Source organism: Electrona antarctica (assembly GCF_951216825.1).
Source record: "Electrona antarctica genome assembly, chromosome: 11".
Lineage (NCBI taxonomy): Eukaryota > Metazoa > Chordata > Actinopteri > Myctophiformes > Myctophidae > Electrona > Electrona antarctica.
Window position 1 is genome coordinate 8,514,692 of NC_136792.1, and position 19,940 is coordinate 8,534,631.

General features: G+C 43.9%; 1 protein-coding gene across 2 annotated transcripts in view; it reads left to right on the plus strand.

Moving 5' to 3' along the window:
* akap1b (A kinase (PRKA) anchor protein 1b) overlaps positions 1-19,940 on the plus strand; it is a 31,950-nt gene that overhangs the window by 1,945 nt on the left and 10,065 nt on the right. For both annotated transcript variants that reach the window (XM_079514824.1, XM_079514823.1), the window contains exons 2-5: positions 11,054-12,816; positions 16,717-16,841; positions 18,822-18,948; positions 19,543-19,670. In XM_079514824.1, coding sequence (XP_079370950.1) covers positions 11,079-12,816; positions 16,717-16,841; positions 18,822-18,948; positions 19,543-19,670 — 2,118 coding nt within the window. In that variant the 5' untranslated portion in view covers positions 11,054-11,078. The remainder of the gene's footprint in view (positions 1-11,053; positions 12,817-16,716; positions 16,842-18,821; positions 18,949-19,542; positions 19,671-19,940) is intronic.

The following is a 19,940-nucleotide window of genomic DNA, read 5'->3' on the forward strand; positions in this document are numbered from 1 at the left end:
TTTACAGCGTTGTGTTTTCACATGTAAAGCAAATACACAAGTTATACCCTTCGGGTATCTAACCCTTCCAAGGTCAGCACAGTCAGCAACCAACCAACACCGGCCGATTCACGACATTCATGTCCACTCTAGTCTCTAGCAGAGCTACAGTCTGTCACACTCACACATGCACCTGGGCCAGAGTCAGACTCAGGAGGACTGACTGGCACACATGCACCCGAGTCAGGCCTGCTGCTTTCTTGCCTGAAAGTCGAGTCACTGGGAGAGAAGCCAGCCAACTTAATGTGGGCGTTAGAGACTCTATTCTTCTAACCTTGCTGAAGGTGAATGTCGTAAACAACACAGTACGTGTGTACGTGTGTGTGCCACTGATATGGAAGTGGAAGTAATTATCTGCATTAATCGGAGTGTTACTTTTACAAATATATTTGACCGCTTAATTGTATTTGCACCCAGTCTTATGTAAATAAGTTCCAGCCAGCTAATGCAAGTCTGTCTTCCCTACCCTTTTTTTCTCTCCCTCATTTGTTTGACAAATTCTTTGTAGTTCATTGACCACGTACACCACCACATGTGCAATGTCACAACAGCCTCTCCTTAGCTCTCATCCTACTTAATGTTGGTCTCATCCCAAGTAAGTGAAACTAACATTACATAGTTGTGGAGGAGAGTGCAGTACTTGCACAAGTCCCAGATTGACACTTGTTTCCAAGAGGCTTGTGTTTTTGTTTATGGCATAGGTAGCTCTGGTCCATGAAGGCATTATTGGAGCTATGGACCAGACTGAGCTATGGTATTACTATTGGGTACTTAACTTATGGCTGTGTGTTTGTCACTGAGGCCTATTACAGTATTGCAGGCCGTGGGCCTGTGGTAGGTTGCTGGATAGGAAGGGAGAGCAAAGAGAGATGTGGGGGAGTTGAGGACCAGGCCACTGCGTGAGACTTCTGATTTACCCTACTGTAATCCCCTCACCTCAGCCTTGTGCCACTGATTTCCTTATCCCGCCACAACAGTGACCTGGAAAGGGCCAGCCCCTTCGGGTCAGAATACCACAAAGCACCTCCTCTGTTGTGAAATCATGAAGCTGGTTTGTTTTAATAGTCATCATTTTTTTGGCAGGCCTACGCATTGTATGGGCGTGCTGCTTTTGTGGCTAGCTTAGGTGTTGATTATTTAACACATTTATAGATAACCGTACACCTCAATAGTAATATCTCCCTCTTGTATTTTAAAACAAGAAACTTGTGGAGCATGATCCAGTGTGTAGACTTTATTTTCTAGATATTTGACATTGTTCTTCCGTCCTTCACCTGGGATTTTATTGTTTGGATGCGCCGCCTTTGTTTACTTGGTATTTTAAAACACAGATGTTACTTTGTTACTTAAAGTATAAATGGATTGACAGTTTGCAATCTCAAAACCGGCCATATAATATTCATACGGATACCGTGTTTGAGAAATTCAAGGCATAACCTTTATATATATTTTTTTAATTTAGTTTAAGTCCGCAGTACTATTTTCATGCAAGTTTCATATTCGACTACGCAAGTGAAGTACTAGCTACAACATTGACTCACTTTGCATGATGAAATGCATTCCTTAGACTTTATATTCAGCACAAAGCGTACCTGCTCAATCATGAACATCTTCTCCTCAACAGGGCTGGTTTACCATTCATGGTCTTCTACCTAACCTGTTCTAATCGTGCATCATTCATCACTTGAGCCTCTTAGGTGGAAAGCTTAATCCTGGTGAAACAGCAGCCCTCAATGAGGTTCTTCCACTGCTACATACTCTGAGAGTAGTGTTTGTAGCTTCAAAACATGCTGTGTGTAGTAGAGTCTTGGCAGCATAATGGTGATCAGATCCAAACTGTTTCATTTGAGGGACAGAAGTATTGCTTGTTTGAAAGTGGGGCGCGCTTAGCAACTTATTACTTAAGTTGCAATTAAATGCCTAGATGTCATATTTGACCGTAGGCCTAATATTGCCTATCGTTTAGTTATGAAACCCATCTGGCGTCTCACATTTTGTTGTTTGTAAAATGCTAATTTTATTCATGGGTGGTAGGCTATGGCCGACTTGGTACTGTAGCCTAGGCCCTAGGGGATATTTCTTGTGTTATTATAACTAAAAATACATCTTGCAGGAAAAGAGACAACGAGAGAACTTTACAACAGAAAGCCAACTATTAGGGGACTAACTATTAGGGCATTTGAACACTGATGCCTGCCAGTCACAATGTGAGACACGGTGTCAATTTGTGGGACGCCTGAAAAGTCTTGGAAATGAGAGACTCACTGTCCCACGCAGAGGGGGACAGGGGGGGTCGCCCCCAAATGAGTGCCTGTACCTGGCTGTAGCCATGCATATTTCAACACGGTGACCACAGAAAGGTGCTGAAAGATGCATCACAGTTAAGTAAAGTTAGTTACTGTCACCTATTGTTTTAGGCAATGATATGACTGAAGACATTACTTTTAATTTGCTCCATGTGCTGTATGTTACATTTGGTCCATCAGTAAGACAATCTGATGATGTTTCACTCTGCACTGCAGGACAGCCAGACAGTCAAGCCTGTAGAGGTCAAAAGTCCAGGTTTATTTTGCACACACACATGCTGTAGTCAGTGTAGTGTATGTGTGTCCGGGATCAGGTGCTAGTGGAAGTCCTGACTGCCACAAGAGTGCTACGTGAGGGAGTCACCCATGTGACGCATTCCTCCCTTGTAAAGGCTGGGTCGTGCAGGTCCGTTAAGGAAAGGCATGTTTGGACTTCCTTTTTTAACATGGCGAGGGAGTCCTCTCTGTCCAATCAGCAGAGCACAGAACAGGGCACGCTCTGTAGGATGGCTGGAGGTTAAGGGCATTACCCCACCCCACCACCACCCCTGCGCTACAGCTGACAAAGTTAACACAACAGTTGCCTACTGGAAAAAGGTACTTTCTCTGTTCTGATCCCCCAACAACGACAACAAAAGACACCCCTTCATACGGACTTGTTTTTTTTTACCATTTGGTTGGTCTTACGTTTCCATCGGGCTGTAAGCTATTTTTAAATGGCCTTATGTGAACTTAAAACCAGTCGGGTTTCCAACAAGGCTGTGAATTTTGAAGTTTGAGTATCTGTTTCAGCCAAGTCTCTTTCACAACCTAGTACTTTGCAGTGTAGCTATGTCAAATTCACTCTGTCCTGTTTGGCACAGTGGCAGAAATGGTTAACAGTAACTCTGTAGTCCATGGGCCCCATCTCCCATTGCCTGGACACTGGGGATAAATGAATGCTACAGACACTTTGAATTAAGCATGAGTTTATGTATAATGTATTAAAACTTTGGACAAAATCGTTTAAAGGGCCCGTTTCTGACAAGCTTACCACCGGTCATCACAGAGACTAGTTTTCTGCCCACACCATTTGTTTGTCAGAGCTGTGTGTGAACACGTCTAATGAATTTGAGACCTTGTTGAAAGTGACACACACTGCCAATTCCCTCAATGAGGTCTGCACTGCACTCCCATGTGAAACGTACTGTAAATGACTCCATAGAGCTCAGTGTCCTTAGGTGATCTAGTCTGACGGCTGGCAGACCTGCCGGTCTGGACATCCCATTACTCAGACCCTCTGGTCTACTGCAGTATCATGTTGGACAGATGACTAATGTACAATGCAACTCATTTCAAAGGTTTTCCTCCAATTAGATAAGTCTTAGGCCTGACTCACACCTTTACAACAGACTGATGTATGCTTGTTGTATGAGATGTATAGCTGATGCAAGCTCGCAATGCATTTCCAATGGGAGTCACATGGTTTGACACAACATTTGTGTTGTATGAGGGGGAGGGGGGCAGTCGAAACACAGCCGAAAGCCATACAACACAAATGTTGTGTCAAACCATGTGACTCCCATTGGAAATGCATTGCGAGCTTGTATCAGCTATACATCTCCTACAACAAGCATGCATCAATGTTGTATGCTAGATGTAAAGGTGTGAGTCGGGCCTTAGTGTCTACAGGAACAAGTCTGTTTACCAATTAAATACCAAAGCATAAGGTCTAAGCAAACACATAACCACTTACATAACTTTAAGAGGGTAAGTACTACTATTTCTGGACTAGTCAAGTCTTTACTTGTTTGGTCTTCATTAGCAAAGACTTGACCATTAGCACATTTCAGTAGCATTCCCTTGCTTGGCTTTCTTTCTATTATTTATTTACAAATTATGCTTAATTTAATTCTCCACAAGAATTTAGATCATGATTCTCACACTATTCTCGTTTTTTCCATAAATATGTATTAAAAAAAAAAAAAAAAGTAAACAAAACCATAAGGGTAAGTAAAATGTATTGGACAGCCCACTAGTGCAGCATGATTCTTCACAACATGAGATTGCATACAGTAGGTACAGTAGGTGGCTGAATCTAGGCTGAATCTAGATCTTGATATTTTTTTCCATTAATTGCTCAGCACTAGACGGGAGTGCCCAAAATGTCACATCCTCACAATGACTAGGACCAATAGAAACATTGAAAGCCAATCGAAAATCCACCAGAAGGACATCTGGAATGAAAAGGGTCTCGCTCACCCTCGGGAAGTTTCGTTATTAACGGTGATGAGATGACAGATAGTAGCCTTGCCGAGCCATGAGGCCCCTAGGCATAAGCACCACTGAAGAGACCTGTCTCTCCTTCTCTCCTGCCATCTCTTCCTCCTGACACTAGCTGGATTGCTGTTACAGAACGCTGTGTAGAAAACCATGTACTGTAACTATAATTATGTCCTCTCCTCTGTCCACGCTAACTAAGTAATTCTGGTCTCTAAACTGCCTCCCCCTGGTCAGCTGGGGTGCCTGACGTAGTGCATCTTCCATGCACTACGTCCTACCAGGGAAACTAGTCCCCCCCCCCCCCCCCCCCCTGTCAGGTGATAAGAAGCGGCCTGCTCACTCCTCATGCATTGAAGCAAGCATGAGCTCAGTTGCGGGGCTTTCCCCAGGTTGGCAGAGGGAGGGTAGCGCCCAGGATTACAGCATGGACAATTGACATAGGGGGGAAAAAAGGGCTACAAAATCATGGGATAAAAAAAATTGGAACAAAAGAACAAAGTAGCTGCAATGCCTATGTCAGGAGGAAGAGTTTTGGTCACCTGTGGAACACGGCTACACATGTCAACAGATCTGTAGTTTACTAATGTAATCTAAATGGACCCTTTGTGTCCATTCGGTTATGGTTAAAATGGCGCTGAGGATTTTACTGTGTAGCTCCCTCCTGTTGTAAATGTGCTGCTTTAGCTTCTGATATTCATTACTATGTTTGAAAATAGGTGGATAGGTTAGGGTTTGGCTGGCTTATGTTTAAATCTCTACCAGATAATGGCGCGTTGATACACTTAGTAAGTGCTATGCTTTAGAAATTCACTAAAGCATGCATCTATAGATAAGGAAAATATATTGGTGTCCTTACCAGTCGAATAATAGTATATATCTGTGTACATGCCATTGATTAATGGTACAGTCCTTGATATAAGGATTAATTTGTTAACACAATCAGCGCCGGGATTTCTTTCAAATTAGAAGCTCGGGGTACTGGGAAGATATGTCCGCTTTTACTCTGTAAGCCCCCTTCCTTTCCGGACAAAAACCGGGAGACATATTTTTGCTTGCTAACCTCGCTAAGATTACGATGAAGTCGCTGATGATCGCTCGCTTCATATTTTGAACGAGAGGCATGTTGAAGTCAGAAATGAAGAGCTTAGTATATCCATCTGGTCAAAACCACGGAGAGCTCCTTAGATTACGCGTGCCGAGCCTTTCTTTGTGAAAGGTAAACGGTGAAGTGAACGACAACGCGAAAGAGCAAGGAGTATGGTGCCGAAGGATTCAGATTCCTTTATTTGCCATTTGTGTATACACACATAGGAATTTGCTTTGACATAACATGAGTGCATTCAATTCTTTTTTCACAAATACCAACAGACACCGTGCAAGGAAATAAATATAAAGTGCAGGGTTATACAGTAGTTCATGGTGCATCAAATGTTGCCGGTGATTAAAGTGCCGGTGTCACTAGGAGGCAGGGGTGGAAGGGAAGCCAGAGTCATTGAGCAGCCTGGCAGCTGAGGGGAAACAACTTTGTCTGTGGCGAGGAGAGGCCAACTCCAAAAGAAAAACATCCAGAATATTTTTCTCTTGTTTGATATCAATGAAAATGCGCTAGGACGTGTGTACACTAATCCAACCTGTTGGATTAGTTATGATGTTCCCACACATCGTACAGTCTAAATGGGTTAATGGACCACTTCACCACTTTTCAACCTATCTTCATATACCTTTGGTCCTTACTAATATTCATGATAAAATACCACAATTCTTTTCTACTCCGTTTGTGTCATAAGAGGGCCCTTGGCAGTTCAGAAACCCGTCCACCAGTGACATCATCGTTAGGCAGATCTTTTTTTTTTAAACAAGTTGTATATATTTAGATTTGTATTATGGTGAGAACGATGGCTTTCATTATTGCATTGCAAATTTTCAGTAAAGGAAGCCTGCAGTTTCTATTCGCTAGGATTCCCCATTGATGATGTCACTGGTGAACGGGTTTCTTTGTCGAGTGTGGCAACAAGGAATCTGTAAGAAATGGCACAGGGGTTGACACTAACACTGACACCAGCTCAGTGGCCTTGTGGTTAGAGTGTCCCTGCTTGACACTCAGCATCAAGGGTTGGATTGGGGGTATGTCCCTGCGACATACTAGCGTCATGTCCAGGGGGTGTACCTGTACATCAAGCTGCCTCACGCTACAGAAACAGGAGGTAGGCTCCTGCCCTATGGGCCTCATGGCTCGGCAAGGCTACTTGACACTAATTGTTGCCCGACTGCCCGTGGTTATAGTAAATAAAACGTTCGGCCAAGTGGAGTTTGCTTTCAGGTTGCCTGACGGGCAAGTGCGTTTGAATGGGGAAGCAACTCTCTTCATTAAATATTATTGGTTGGTCATGACATTGGTTTGCCCTCAGCCATGCCCCCCCATTGTGGATAGGGTGCCGTGTCATTAGTCAGAAGGTTCATTGTTCCGAAATTACTATCCCTATCTCTAACCCTAACCTAAACATAACCGCAAGCACGGGAGCAGTGCATGTCCGCCAACCTTAATACATGTTAGGACTAACGGGACTGGATAGTACTCAACTATACTATAGTTAAATGGTGCATTTATATAGCACCTTTTATCCTAGACGCTTTACAATGATCATGCATTACATTCACCCATTCATTCACACACACCAACATGCAAGGCTCCAACCTGCTCATCTGGAGCGCTCAGACCGGGGAACCAATAGGATCCACCGCCTGTTGGATCTCTAGACCAGAAACCAGGCTACTGATAGAGTTAAACCAGCCATGTAGGCTTACGTACATCATAAGAGTTGTTACATGTGAATGAAACTACTGCGTCACTCTAAATGCAGCCGTATGGAAACTGAGTGTGGCTACAATAGTTCCCCCTCGGCTAGCTCAGCTTGACTGGGATAAATGGTTGGAAGCTTCTATTTTAAACCCCTTTAGGCCTGACATTGAAATTTAAAAAAATAAAATAACATTTTCTGGTGTTTCTATATCAGTGGTTCTCAATATTTCATATCAAGGACCCCAAAAATTATATGAAATATGCCGCCGACCCCCCCATCTGAAAATATGTTGTTCCAGGGACCCTCCAGAAGCAAAGATTTGAGTTAAAAACTGAAACTCTAAAAGAATACATATTCAAAGATTTGAGGCACATTTTCACGATTTTTCTAAAGTTCATAGCGCGGCACTCGGTGCAGCGCTATGAGCTTGTAGATCTGCTATATTTCAATAGCTAAAGTGTAACATAATGCTTCAAACACCAAGGGGTTCCCTCCCAGAATGGGTTAAATGATTTAGTGAAGTTAGACTGATGAGGTCACAGTGTAGCCAACCCTATGGTGATGTTGAGGTTGTGCCATGGGCTCCCCATGTACTGTATTACACTGTGGCATGGCTCCCCCTAGTGACCATGCATGGTATGGAGTGCGCATGTGCACAACCCTGTGGTTACGTTGAGGTTTACAAATTTATACTAGGATGCAGACTGGGCCAATAGGCTCTATGCATATACACTGGGCCAATGGGCTCACTGGGCCAATGGGCTCTATGCATATACACTGGGCCAATGGGCTCACTGGGCCAATGGGCTCTATGCATATACACTGGGCCAATGGGCTCACTGGGCCAATGGGCTCTATGCATATACACTGGGCCAATGGGCTCACTGGGCCAATGGGCTCTATGCATATACACTGGGCCAATGGGCTCACTGGGCCAATGGGCTCTATGCATATACACTGGGCCAATGGGCTCACTGGGCCAATGGGCTCTATGCATACACTACGCTTTGGAAAGAACTTGGGCCCCTTCCCTACTTGGTGTTACCGATGACACTAATTAAGGCTCTGTTCCATTCTGGTCAGAGTCCAGCATTCACACACAGAGGCCAGGGAGGAGTACAGTACAGCACCACTCACTTTCAGACTGGTCTGATTTTTATTTATTTGTCTTGTGGTTATTTGCCTTTTTTGGCCTATCCCATACCGTCACATACAAAAATCATACTGTGGTAATGTGTGATGGCCCGCCACACAATAATGCATATAGGGGCAACACTGGAGTTGGGGTGCTGCTGTTGTGCATGTTGGCTCACTGGAGAAACACTCTGCTACAATAGTGGGTCTCTGAGGCCCCATTTACGCTGGCAGCCAAATGTGACAGATCCAATCTGGTCACTTGCATATGAAGTGTGAACGGTTTGGCAACACAGGCCGATGGGTGTCTTGATAGGTCTATTTCACTGAAAGCTGTTTGCTGGTTTTGCAGACATGCAAATGAGTGGCCATTATTTTGAAAACGCTGTTCCCGGAGGTGAGGGGCTGCCAAATTGCCAGTGTAGGCCTAATTGTTTTGTGTTTTTCTTGCCTCCGTCTTTCAGCAGCTAGACTGGGCAAGAGCTCCATTGACTGGGCCAAGGCCCGGACGGCCCAATGGACCCTATGCTTCTGTGTTAAACCAAGCCAGTATCTTTAATACTTCCTGGTACGGTGAGTGGTGATAAGGAGAGATGGGAGATATAGAGACCGCAGGCCATGTCTGTAGGCTTACAGTGAGTGGTAATAAGGAGAGATGGGAGATATAGAGACCGCAGGCCATGTCTGTAGGCTTACAGTGAGTGGTAATAAGGAGAGATGGGAGATATAGAGACCGCAGGCCATGTCTGTAGGCTTACAGTGAGTGGTAATAAGGAGAGATGGGAGATATAGAGACCGCAGGCAATGTCTGTAGGCTTACAGTGAGTGGTGATAAGGAGAGATGGGAGATATAGAGACCGCAGGCAATGTCTGTAGGCTTACAGTGAGTGGTGATAAGGAGAGATGGGAGATATAGAGACCGCAGGTGATGTCTGTAGGCTTACAGTGAGTGGTGATAAGGAGAGATGGGAGATATAGAGACCGCAGGCCATGTCTGTAGGCTTACAAAGTTGTGTTGCTGGACCAGGACCAAGGCTGTACTACTCCTACTACATGCTCCCAAAATGTAGAATGCTGCAGCTGGTTCTCCTCCTCCGTCAGCAAAATAAATTTTATTCCATTTAAGTCGATGGGAAGTTGGGAACTTGGCCTGACTTGACACTTGATTCTATTACCTTTTTAGTAAACCTTTTCATGGCGGACTTGGTTTTCCATTGCTGGTTTCAACTCTTCTTTCACACAGCATGATATGCATTTTTGTAAATTATGGTCCCCTTAATAATGTAAACGAGCCCCCCTTTTCATGTTTTGCTTATAGAAATAATATTTGACTGTACTGCCTCCCATTTTCAACCCATCTTCATAGAACTGCTCCTCACTAATGCTCAGACTAGATAGATTATAATATGGAACTCTGAGGCAGAGTGAGTAGACAAAAAGGTACCATATTATTGTCCTTGCCTGACTACAGGTGTGGGACATTTTGGTGCAACAATGCACAAGTGGGGTCTCACAGACAGTGGCCACTGCAAATGTGGGGATCCACTGCAGAGACTGTGGGACACGTGTTGACCAGTTGCCCCATATACCAGCCACCGAATGGTGATCGTGGCTTAATTGACCTAGACATTGACACACTGGACTGGCTTGTACAACAGAGCTGAAGGTCTAAGGACATAAGACAGAAGAAGAAGTACCATGTTGTAATGAGCATTATGATTACCAATGTTATGAAGATGGGTTGAAAATTGGTGTTGTGAGTGTCTGTCAATCAATCAATCAATCAAAACTGGTCTGTAGAAACCAATGGGTGACATCACGCTCCCTTCGTCCATATTTGATTTTGCAGTCTGTTTATTGACATGCCCAAATATGGAGTGTTGTGAGGTCGGAACAGGCCAGCTCCATATATGGACCCTGGGCAGGGGCCCGGTCCAGAGCCCGGGCAGAGGCCTTTTTGGGGCGGTTCTGGACAACCGTGGGTACGACCGACTCGACACCGGGCACTGCACTCCCTGTGGCGGTGTGGAACCCGTGTATCAAATTTGGGGCGAACGGTTCTCGAGTTACGTGAATTACAGACGTACACACAGAGACTTGGTGCATTTATAGTTGTGTCTGAGCAAATCGGCATATGTATGTCAGTGTGAACCCTTGGCCAATAAGGTACCACCGTTCTTGATGTACGATGATTAGAGCGCCCCTCACTTCACACAGGTGTGTTTTTTTTTTATCCTCAAATCCGTGTTACACACACTCAAATCATCACTATTATATGCGGTAAACGCATAGCTCAGCCAATCAAATCATCGCACAAACACACAAAGCCGGGGATAGGAGTGGCTAGCGCCCACTCATTGGCCGCCGCAGTTCATTGGAGAGATGTGTCTGCAACGAAGGCGGAGGTCAAGCGTGGAATTACATGGACGAGCATTTGTGCACCAAGTTGAATGTGAATAGTCTTTGTTGTTAAACTAACGTGATGTTCTCTTTGTGTGTCTCCTCCATTAGGTGTAGCTGCTAGGGTCCTGTGGAGATGCCGCTGAGGTTCCGCTCTGTTGTCCCCTACACGCTGCCTGGTGTCCTGGCGCTAATAGGTTGGTGGTGGTACATCTCGCGCAAGAAAGAGCGAAGTATCCTCCACGATACTGCAGAAGAGACTCCCACCACTATGGGCCATTTGACCTCCCCGACACCGACAGCCGGCAGCAACGGTCTGGTGGAGAAAGGCGCCATATCCCCAACAATCGACACAACCCCCAGCACCCAGCCACAGGCTGGTAGAGACAGACCTCCAAATGTCAAAGAGCAGAGGTCCACGGAACAGGAGGTCATTGCCCAGGTTCATATCCAAGCCACTAAGACATCACCTACACAGGACCAGTGTTTTGAAATAGAAGTCCTGCTCAATGACAAAGTCAGAACGGACCTCGAAAATCATACCAAGACTGCAGACACCAGCCGATTGCCACCTAGCATAGAGGAGCCCCAGTCCTGTCGGGTACCAGATAAAGACTGCAAGGACCTAGATAAAGGTGCATTACCTACCGTGGTAACGCAGCATGATAAAGACGTAGTTCAAGAGCCCGTATCCGCTCTAGAATGTAGAGCAGAAGCAGCCTTTTCGTCCTGTCGGTCACCACAAGTCGTCCATAACTCTCTCACGGCAGCAGGCCTCACTAACGCAGCGAGGCCAGAGCCAGAGGGTGAGATTGCAACGCAAGAGGTGTCCGTACGCTGTGCAGCCCAGCCCATCAAAGATCCACATGCCACCATCACCACCACCACCACCAAAGATGAGAATGTCTTTTCTCCAGCCGCCAAGGCCCAAGAAGAGGAATCCACACCCAAGTCCCCCACATCAACGCAAAGCTCCTATCACCATGTCCTAACCAGCACACCCATCTCTTTAACTCCAGCCACAGCCTCTGCGGTTGCCCAGTTGCCAGTCCAAGAAGACTCCACTACCCAAGGCTTGGCCTCAGAAGATTCCCTGGTGTCCCATGGGCAGCAGGAGGAGAGCAGTGCACGCAGCGAGGAACAGGAGCTGGAACACCTCGCTGCCGGCCTGATCACCGAGGTGATCTCGGCAGCCACGCTGGAAGTCCTTGGCGCCATGAGGTGCCAGGACACAGACGGCAGCCAACCCGGCTGCACCAACAGTACGCCACTGGCCAATGGTGGGCTATGCTCTCAACAGGAACAGCCAATCACAAGGGAAATAGCAGCGGAACAGCACTCGCTCTTACAGGGAGCCGGTCCCTCTCCAATCGGCCCCGACTTGAGAGAGAGCCAGTGGGAAGAACAAGGGCTGCCTAACGGATGCGCCTCTGCACTAGTTTGGGAGCCCGCTGAAGTTTGTCATCGGGATAGCGAAGAGGATAATGTACAGAGTAGCCATTCGCCCATGAGCTCACACCAAGCGGCACAGGGCGAAACCACGCTGCCCGTCCTCGGCAGACTGAAGGGAGACGAGGGGTCGGCAGAGGACTCGGCCTGCAGCACTTTCCACTCCGAGGAGGGTGTCAGCAACAGGAACCTTCAGACCAGCGTGCCTGAGAATCGGCTGGATTTGATACGGGTTAAAGACATGTCGGAGCCCCTGCTGCCTCAGCTCTCGGCTGAGGCCGCCTCAGAGGAGGCGGCGGCAGCGGTGGCCTTGACGGAGGAGGAGCATGGCATAGACGCCGTGTGTGAGATGAAGAGGCTCAACGAGGTGGGCTTACGGAACGGAGCTCATGCCCCGAGCGAGACAGAGACTGATCAGTCTGGAGGTGAGCTCTGTGATTTGAGACCTTGTATGCTTATTGGTGGTAGAAGGGGATTCATGTTACCATGTTACAGGGGTTGACACTTAAGGAGTCAAGGACTCAGAGAGGCACTTAACCCCCTCGGTGCAAGTACAGGTCATGTTCTACTTTTGGCCCAAAGGTCATGCCCACTTGCTCCGAAAAGTAAATGATTTTACGTTCTGGTGCTGTCCAATAAAAACATGTCATAACTCATATTTTTAAGTGTAGCACGAGTGTAAACGGCATATTCTAGGTAAACGGTGCTCTTATTTTACATTCCACAGAGCAGAAGACGGAGCGCTCTGGTCACGTTCAGGTGTTTTACACTGATATCTTGTGTTGTGTTTATTGACGTTTGCGTCCCTCTCAAATGAGCACTTGCCCGGTCGGTGGGCAACCTGAAAGTAAACTCCACCTGCCCGGTCGGCGGGCAACCTGAAAGTAAACTCCATCTGCCCCAAAGTGTCAACACCTGATATTGGTGTAAAGTATGCCCAGGGCACAACTGGCCTAGAATTCTGAAAGTTTTACACATTCCATCCTGCTTTAAAAGGAACCCTGGCTAATATGACAAACATTATACTTGCCCTCTATAACTAAAATTAAATATTTTATTTCTTTCATAAATAGAGAATCTTTCACTCAATAGGAACTGCTCCCGTCGCAAGTTGATGATGTCATATGTCCATGTGTGGTCCAGCCCTATGGAATATATGGAATGCACATGCTAATAAAAAGTATTTAAAATATTGCTTTGATTCTCATATTATCCTTATAGGAAGCATAAAGTTGTTTTTTATTAGCATATGCACTCCATACATTCCATAGGGCTAGACCACATGGACATATGACATCATCAACTCCTATTGATTGAAAGATTCTCTATTTATGAAAAAAATATTTAAGGTGTTTTTATTTTTATTTTAGTTGTAGAGGCCAAGTATAATGTTTGAAGGCATATTTGTCTTATTAGCCAGGGATCCTTTTAAGGCATTTAGGTCTTTTCTAAATTCAAACTACTGTTGTCTTCATCAGAATTTAGCAGAGCTTTTAACTTGTTTAGACAGGGAACCCCTTTTAGTTGTTAGACCTTTCAATCTGGGAACCCCTTTTTGTAACATTAGCAGTTGATATATATATATATATATATATATATATAATATCAACATATTGTTCTTGGGTTTTTTCCCACTCAAACCTATGTCAGGATTTAGCCCCCTCCACACAATTAACTGTCACCATTATGTTCGTAATTAGCATCAAAGCCATAGTTTAAAAATAGAGGCTTTATTTAAGGTAGACATAGTCAATACTAGTCATGTATGTTTTAATCATTTGTCGTTTTACAGTGTTGCAGAAACTTCAGTGAGAGAACATCGTGGCTCACTTTAACCCATTTCGGCAGGAACCCCTTTTAGCAGATCTACAAGCTCATAGCGCGCCACCGAGTGGCGCGCTACGAGCTTGTAGGTCTGCTATTTTTGAAAAATCGTGAAAATATTTATTTCAGAAAACTGGAGGATTTAGAAGATTTTTTTTAATTGGGTTAATAATGCTGAAATACCACAACCTCCACGACTACATAGGGCTGCAAATGTTTCGCTATAAACCCCCAATGTTTTAGTTGCAGAGTTTGAACTGTTTGCACTATGAATGTATTTCTATTACCGCTATCATTATTCATACACAGCGATTGAACACAAGTCTGTGTTTCATCCACCTGGTTTTGTTCTTGTCATGGGAAACCCTGATCAAAGATGATCATAAGAGAAATCTTCATTGTTTTTCAAGTGTTCCCCATCCTTAACACATCTCCTGGAATGGTCACACCTGCTGGGGAGAGTTTGTGCAGCTCAAGAGCTCTGCAAAAATCCTGATGGAGACAAATAATTTCCTAGTTTCAGAAAGTGTAGAAAATGCCTATGCTCAAGAGTAGGATCAAAAGTGTGAAAAATATGTCTTACGTTGACATTTACTACCCTAAACCACCATTAAATTCCATACACTTGGCTGGCGACAGGGCGTTTATAATTAGGCTGTAAACAAACATTAAAAGTACATAGACTTGCCTGTCTTATGAAGTAATTTAAGAAAGCCAAGTTGGCTAGATAATAAAAAAAAAAAAAAAAAAGTTTTAGGAAATGTAATCCTAATCGCCAGGATACATCTTTCTCTAAGTATAATGTGAGAGAGGTAGTCGTGGAGGTTGTGGTATGTGCTGCACCGCCACCAGCGGGTGGAAAGTAGAACTGCAGATGGGGCAAGTAGACCGGAGAAGTACTTTCTCTGAATAAACCTTAACGTCTGACCTTGATGTTAACTCATTTTGGCCTGACATTTAAAAAATGTCTTCTAAATCATGACAATTTTCTGAAAAAAACAATGTTTCTATGTCAGTAGTTTCCAATATTTCATTTCAAGGACCCCCAAAAATATATGTAATTGGACGCCGACCCCCATCTGTAAATATGTTGTTCCAGGGACCCCCCAGAAGCAAAGATTTGAGTTAAAACGTTCGCTCTGAAAGTTCATAGCGCGCCACCGAGTGGCGAGTAGCTTGTAGATCTGCTATTTTTCAATAGCTAAATTATAACCATGTTTAAAACACAAAGGGTGCAGTTTGCAAACTTATTCAAATGTCACAGCAAATAATGTCCCACTTTGAATGGTGGGCTCTGATTGCTCACCCACAACTCTGGAGTGAATGAAATCTAAAAGTGCCAGATCAATCTGACATATTCTGACAAGGGTTATTGTGTTTCATACAGTGTTGATTTCGTCGACTAAAACTAAGACGAATTTTTTTTCGTCAACTACTTTTTTTCCACTGACGAAAACGAAATGAAAACTAAGCTATGATGACTAAAACTAAGACTAAATATACTGACAATTTCCTCAACAAAATAAAAACTAGACTAAAATGTTAGGAAGGGACTAGTGGACAAGAGATCCAGTATAAGTCATTTGGTTGCATGCTGAAAATAGCCGCGACGCGTTGTGTAAATTATGTCATTACGACGGCATCAAGGCCCGCCACAACACATTTTAGTCTACTAAATCTTATGATATTTAGTCGACTAAAACTAGACTAACACTAAAACATTCCAGGTGACTAAAATGTGACTAAAACTAAATGAACTATTCAAGAGACTATGACTAAAACAGAAATTTGCTGCCAAAAACACTGGCAGATTAGTCTGATTTCCAGGCTAGCTATTGCCTTGAAACTTGCCTAAGGCATTCTACAGTCCTCCTCATGCTCCCTGAAGCACCGTGACATGTCTCCTAGGCTCAGGGGTTCTCAACGTTTTCGGCTGGAGACCCCCGGAAATGCTTTGGCCATGTCTCACGACCCCCGCCCAGGCCCGGCCCCCTCTCCACCCCAATACAAATAGACCGCTACAATAACCTTAATTGAGAGTGCATCATAAATAAGATATAATCGTTAAGGAAAGTGTATGCCTTCAGGCCAACATATCAACGACGAAGTTAGTTTGTGTGAGAGAAGAGGAGGCAGAAGACAGGGTGAGGTGGAGGCAGATGATTGGCTGTGGCGACCCCTGAAGGGAAAAGGAAAGCATCCCATGGGTGTTCGGAGATGTTCTTTCGTCTTTATCTGAGGGCAGACTTGTGATGCCATGAAAAGGGTTTAGAGAGTGCATCCAAATGTGTTATAATTATCTACCCGTCCATCCAGTGTCTCTCTAGAAGTCATTTAAATGCTTATAATATAATATATTTTTAAAGCCTCTGTTATGCACCAAACCCCCATATTCTGCAATACACTTAATTAACTGTGCTGGTGTGTGTCCGGTCTTGTTGAGGTGACTGTGTCGTTAATGACTGTCTTGTGTGTGTGTGTGTGTGTGTGTGTGTGACCAGGTTCTGATGTCAACAGTATGGACTCTGTGGACAGTGGCTGCACTATGGGGGCCGGGGACAGCTTGAGCAGTCAGACAGCTGGCCAGGGGTCAGAGGTCATCATTTGGGACATTGAGGTGCCAAAGGTGAGCATTAAGAACCACAAAGAAATCATTTCCATTTTGCGTCAAAACTCTTCCCATTGTGGAATTCGTTTTGATCCTACTGCCAGAAAAAGTTGGTCCTCGTTATTGACACTTTTCGAAAGCACTTATCGAAGCCGGTTGTAGCTTTGTGTGTGCATTGTGGCTACTTCCCATACTAGGGTTTGAGTGTAATTGTGTACAGACCTATTGACAGACTTATTGGACATAATTTGCCGTATGATTGAGTCTTGATGGACCAGCTGCAGAAATAGTCATATTCAAGCCTCAGTGGTGCCACTGTTAGATTTCTGGAGTGGAGTTTGATTCCCAGGCCCTGCTTAAGGAACTGCATAAATCAGGTCAATGGAGTCTGTCTGTATCTGTCCAGTGAGCCTATCGCATAATTAATCATTTACCAAGGCGAGGTGAGGCCTGCAGATGGGACAGAGATCAAGGGCAAAGATTACCACCTTGAGTGGGGCTGATCACACCATTGTCCCCTGCTCCCACAAAATGATTAAGTAGTTCTATTTTAATAGAGCGCACGTTAGATTTCTCTGTAGGATTTACAATAACTTTTCTCCAAACATGGGACCAGTGAAAGGGAAGCCAAGTCCTCCACATATGTGCTCTGGTGAGGGTTGAAATTAAGGATGTTGTAGGTCACAGTGAACACATTAGGGGTAAATTAATGAACCTAATGATCTCAGATATTTCATAAAAGTAAAGGTTTAAACATTCAATTCCATAATTTGATATGGCTACCAAAACATAATGTGACATAGTTGTGTTGAATACCAGACAACTCGCCCCTTTACCAACCCGCCCCGGCGAAATGTGTTTGATTGATTGATTGATTGAAGAATTTATTAACAGTTTGCAGAATTACAGTACATTTCAAGCACAAACTCAATACAAAGGCTGTTAACTGTGAGTGGACGACCCAATTAAGCATTACACTTGTTTCCAATAGGGTCCACCATGTTCAAATCATCAAAACATTTAGAGACGTTTAGTTAACTGTTAATGTATTTAACAGTTAATTTAGTATTTCCCTCCCTATCTGAAATGATCTTGTATACAGATTTATTTGATTGTATAGTAGTCGATCTCTATACTAACATGACACAGAGACGGTGACTGCTTAATTAAGTTAATTTAGGACCTTCTAGGACTAGCAGTTAATTTCGTTTTATTAAACATTTCTTCCATGTAGCCCATGTTTTGTAATGGCATCATCATGCTATTATGCCCGTGGATATACAGAGTGAACTTAACAATGATACATTAATATGATAATACCTTTTTATATAATCACCAACATGAATTATGTTTGTTATTTACAGCTAGGTAGAGTAGTGGGGCGAGATGGAAAAGGGGCGACCGTACCTGTTACCGCTGTGTTTAATCACAGATTAGGACTTGGCCTGAGAAAAATGTTCACAGTTGTGAGATTTTTCTTTAACCCAGTTTGGGCGGGAACCCCTTTTGGTGTTAGCATTATGTTATAATTTAGCTATTGAAAAATAGCAGATCTACAAGCTCATAGCGTGCCACCGAGTGGCGCGCTACGAGCTTGTAGGTCTGCTATTTTTGAAAAATCGAAGAACGACTGACATAGAAACATAGCTTTTTCATAAAACTGTCAGGATGTAGAAGACATTTTTAGAATCTGATCTCAGGTCAAAATGGGTTAATCCATGTTGCCATGTTACTGTAAAGCCATGTTCTAAAGGAAGATAAATTATGTTATTTGTAAATTTCAGTCCTAGAAAACATTCGAATGAAGTGTTCCTGAGCTGCACAGATCTTCACCAGCTCAGAGTTTGGACAGGATAAATTCTGTCTTGGTTGTAAATCCTAACAGTCCTAGTGTTGAAGTGTAGCAGGCCTAATGCCTGCTTACATTTAACACCAACTGTCTGTTCCTTTTTGGCATGATTCAGTAGCTTCTCTGGAAATGTTTCTGCTTCTCAACAGCATCTGGTCGGACGGTTAATTGGGAAGCAGGGACGATACGTGAGTTTCTTGAAGCAAAACTCCGGAGCAAAAATCTACATTTCCACCTTGCCTTACACACAAGAGTTCCAGATCTGTCACATAGAAGGTGAGAGGAAAATCAGCCCTTCGTTTTCCAACACTAATCTTTGTCTTTGTTATCTTACCGTGGTGGAATAACATTTTTTTTTGTCTGAAGCTTTCTACTTGAATACAATTTGACATTGATGACACCTTGGGTCTTCATCTAGGGATCGTTCAGTCGTAACCTACAACTGAACCTGTTCTCACACTGAGTGAATTTGCTTTCAATGATTCTCTGTAGACATTTTTAAAGCTCAACTCAAGACTCACCTCTTTACTCTTGCTTTTAGTTGAGTTTTTAACATCTCTGTTCTGACTGGTGTGCTTTGTCTATGTTTATATGCTTTTTGTATGTTCTTACCATTGTTTTATCTTTCTAACTGCTTGCCTGTGTTTTATTGCTATTTTTATGTTCTCCCATGTGAAGCACTTTGAGTTGCATTTATGTATGAAAGGTGCTACACAAATAAAAGTTTATTATTATTATTAGTGGCAGCATACACGAACGGAGCGGATCAATTCCGTGCCCGATGTACAGTAGCCCGGTTCTTACACCAGTGTTTTTGAATAAGGGTCAGAGTAAATAGTTTTTATTTGTTTTTGTTTTTTAACCATCCAGGCACCCAGCAGCAGGTTGACAAAGCTCTGTCGTTGATTGGGAAGAAGTTTAAAGACTTGGATTTGACCAACCTGTATGCCCCTCCACCCCCGCCCCTCACCCTACCCTCGCTGCCCATGACATCCTGGGTAAGACTGCCTGCTACTCCACCACACCACCATGAAATATGGACTTTCCTTGCCCGTAATATAGATTATTAGATCAAAAAGACTGAACAGGACATTGGGAATGAAGTTTAAAGTTTATATAAGAGTTACAGGAAAAGGGCAGAAAATAAATCTTAGGTATCACTGTTCATACGAGGTTTTTCATACGAGGTTTTTCTCGGCTACCAGCTGCTAGTATATCTCGCATCTACACATGGATCACAACAAACTGAAGAAAACCCGGCTTTTCTC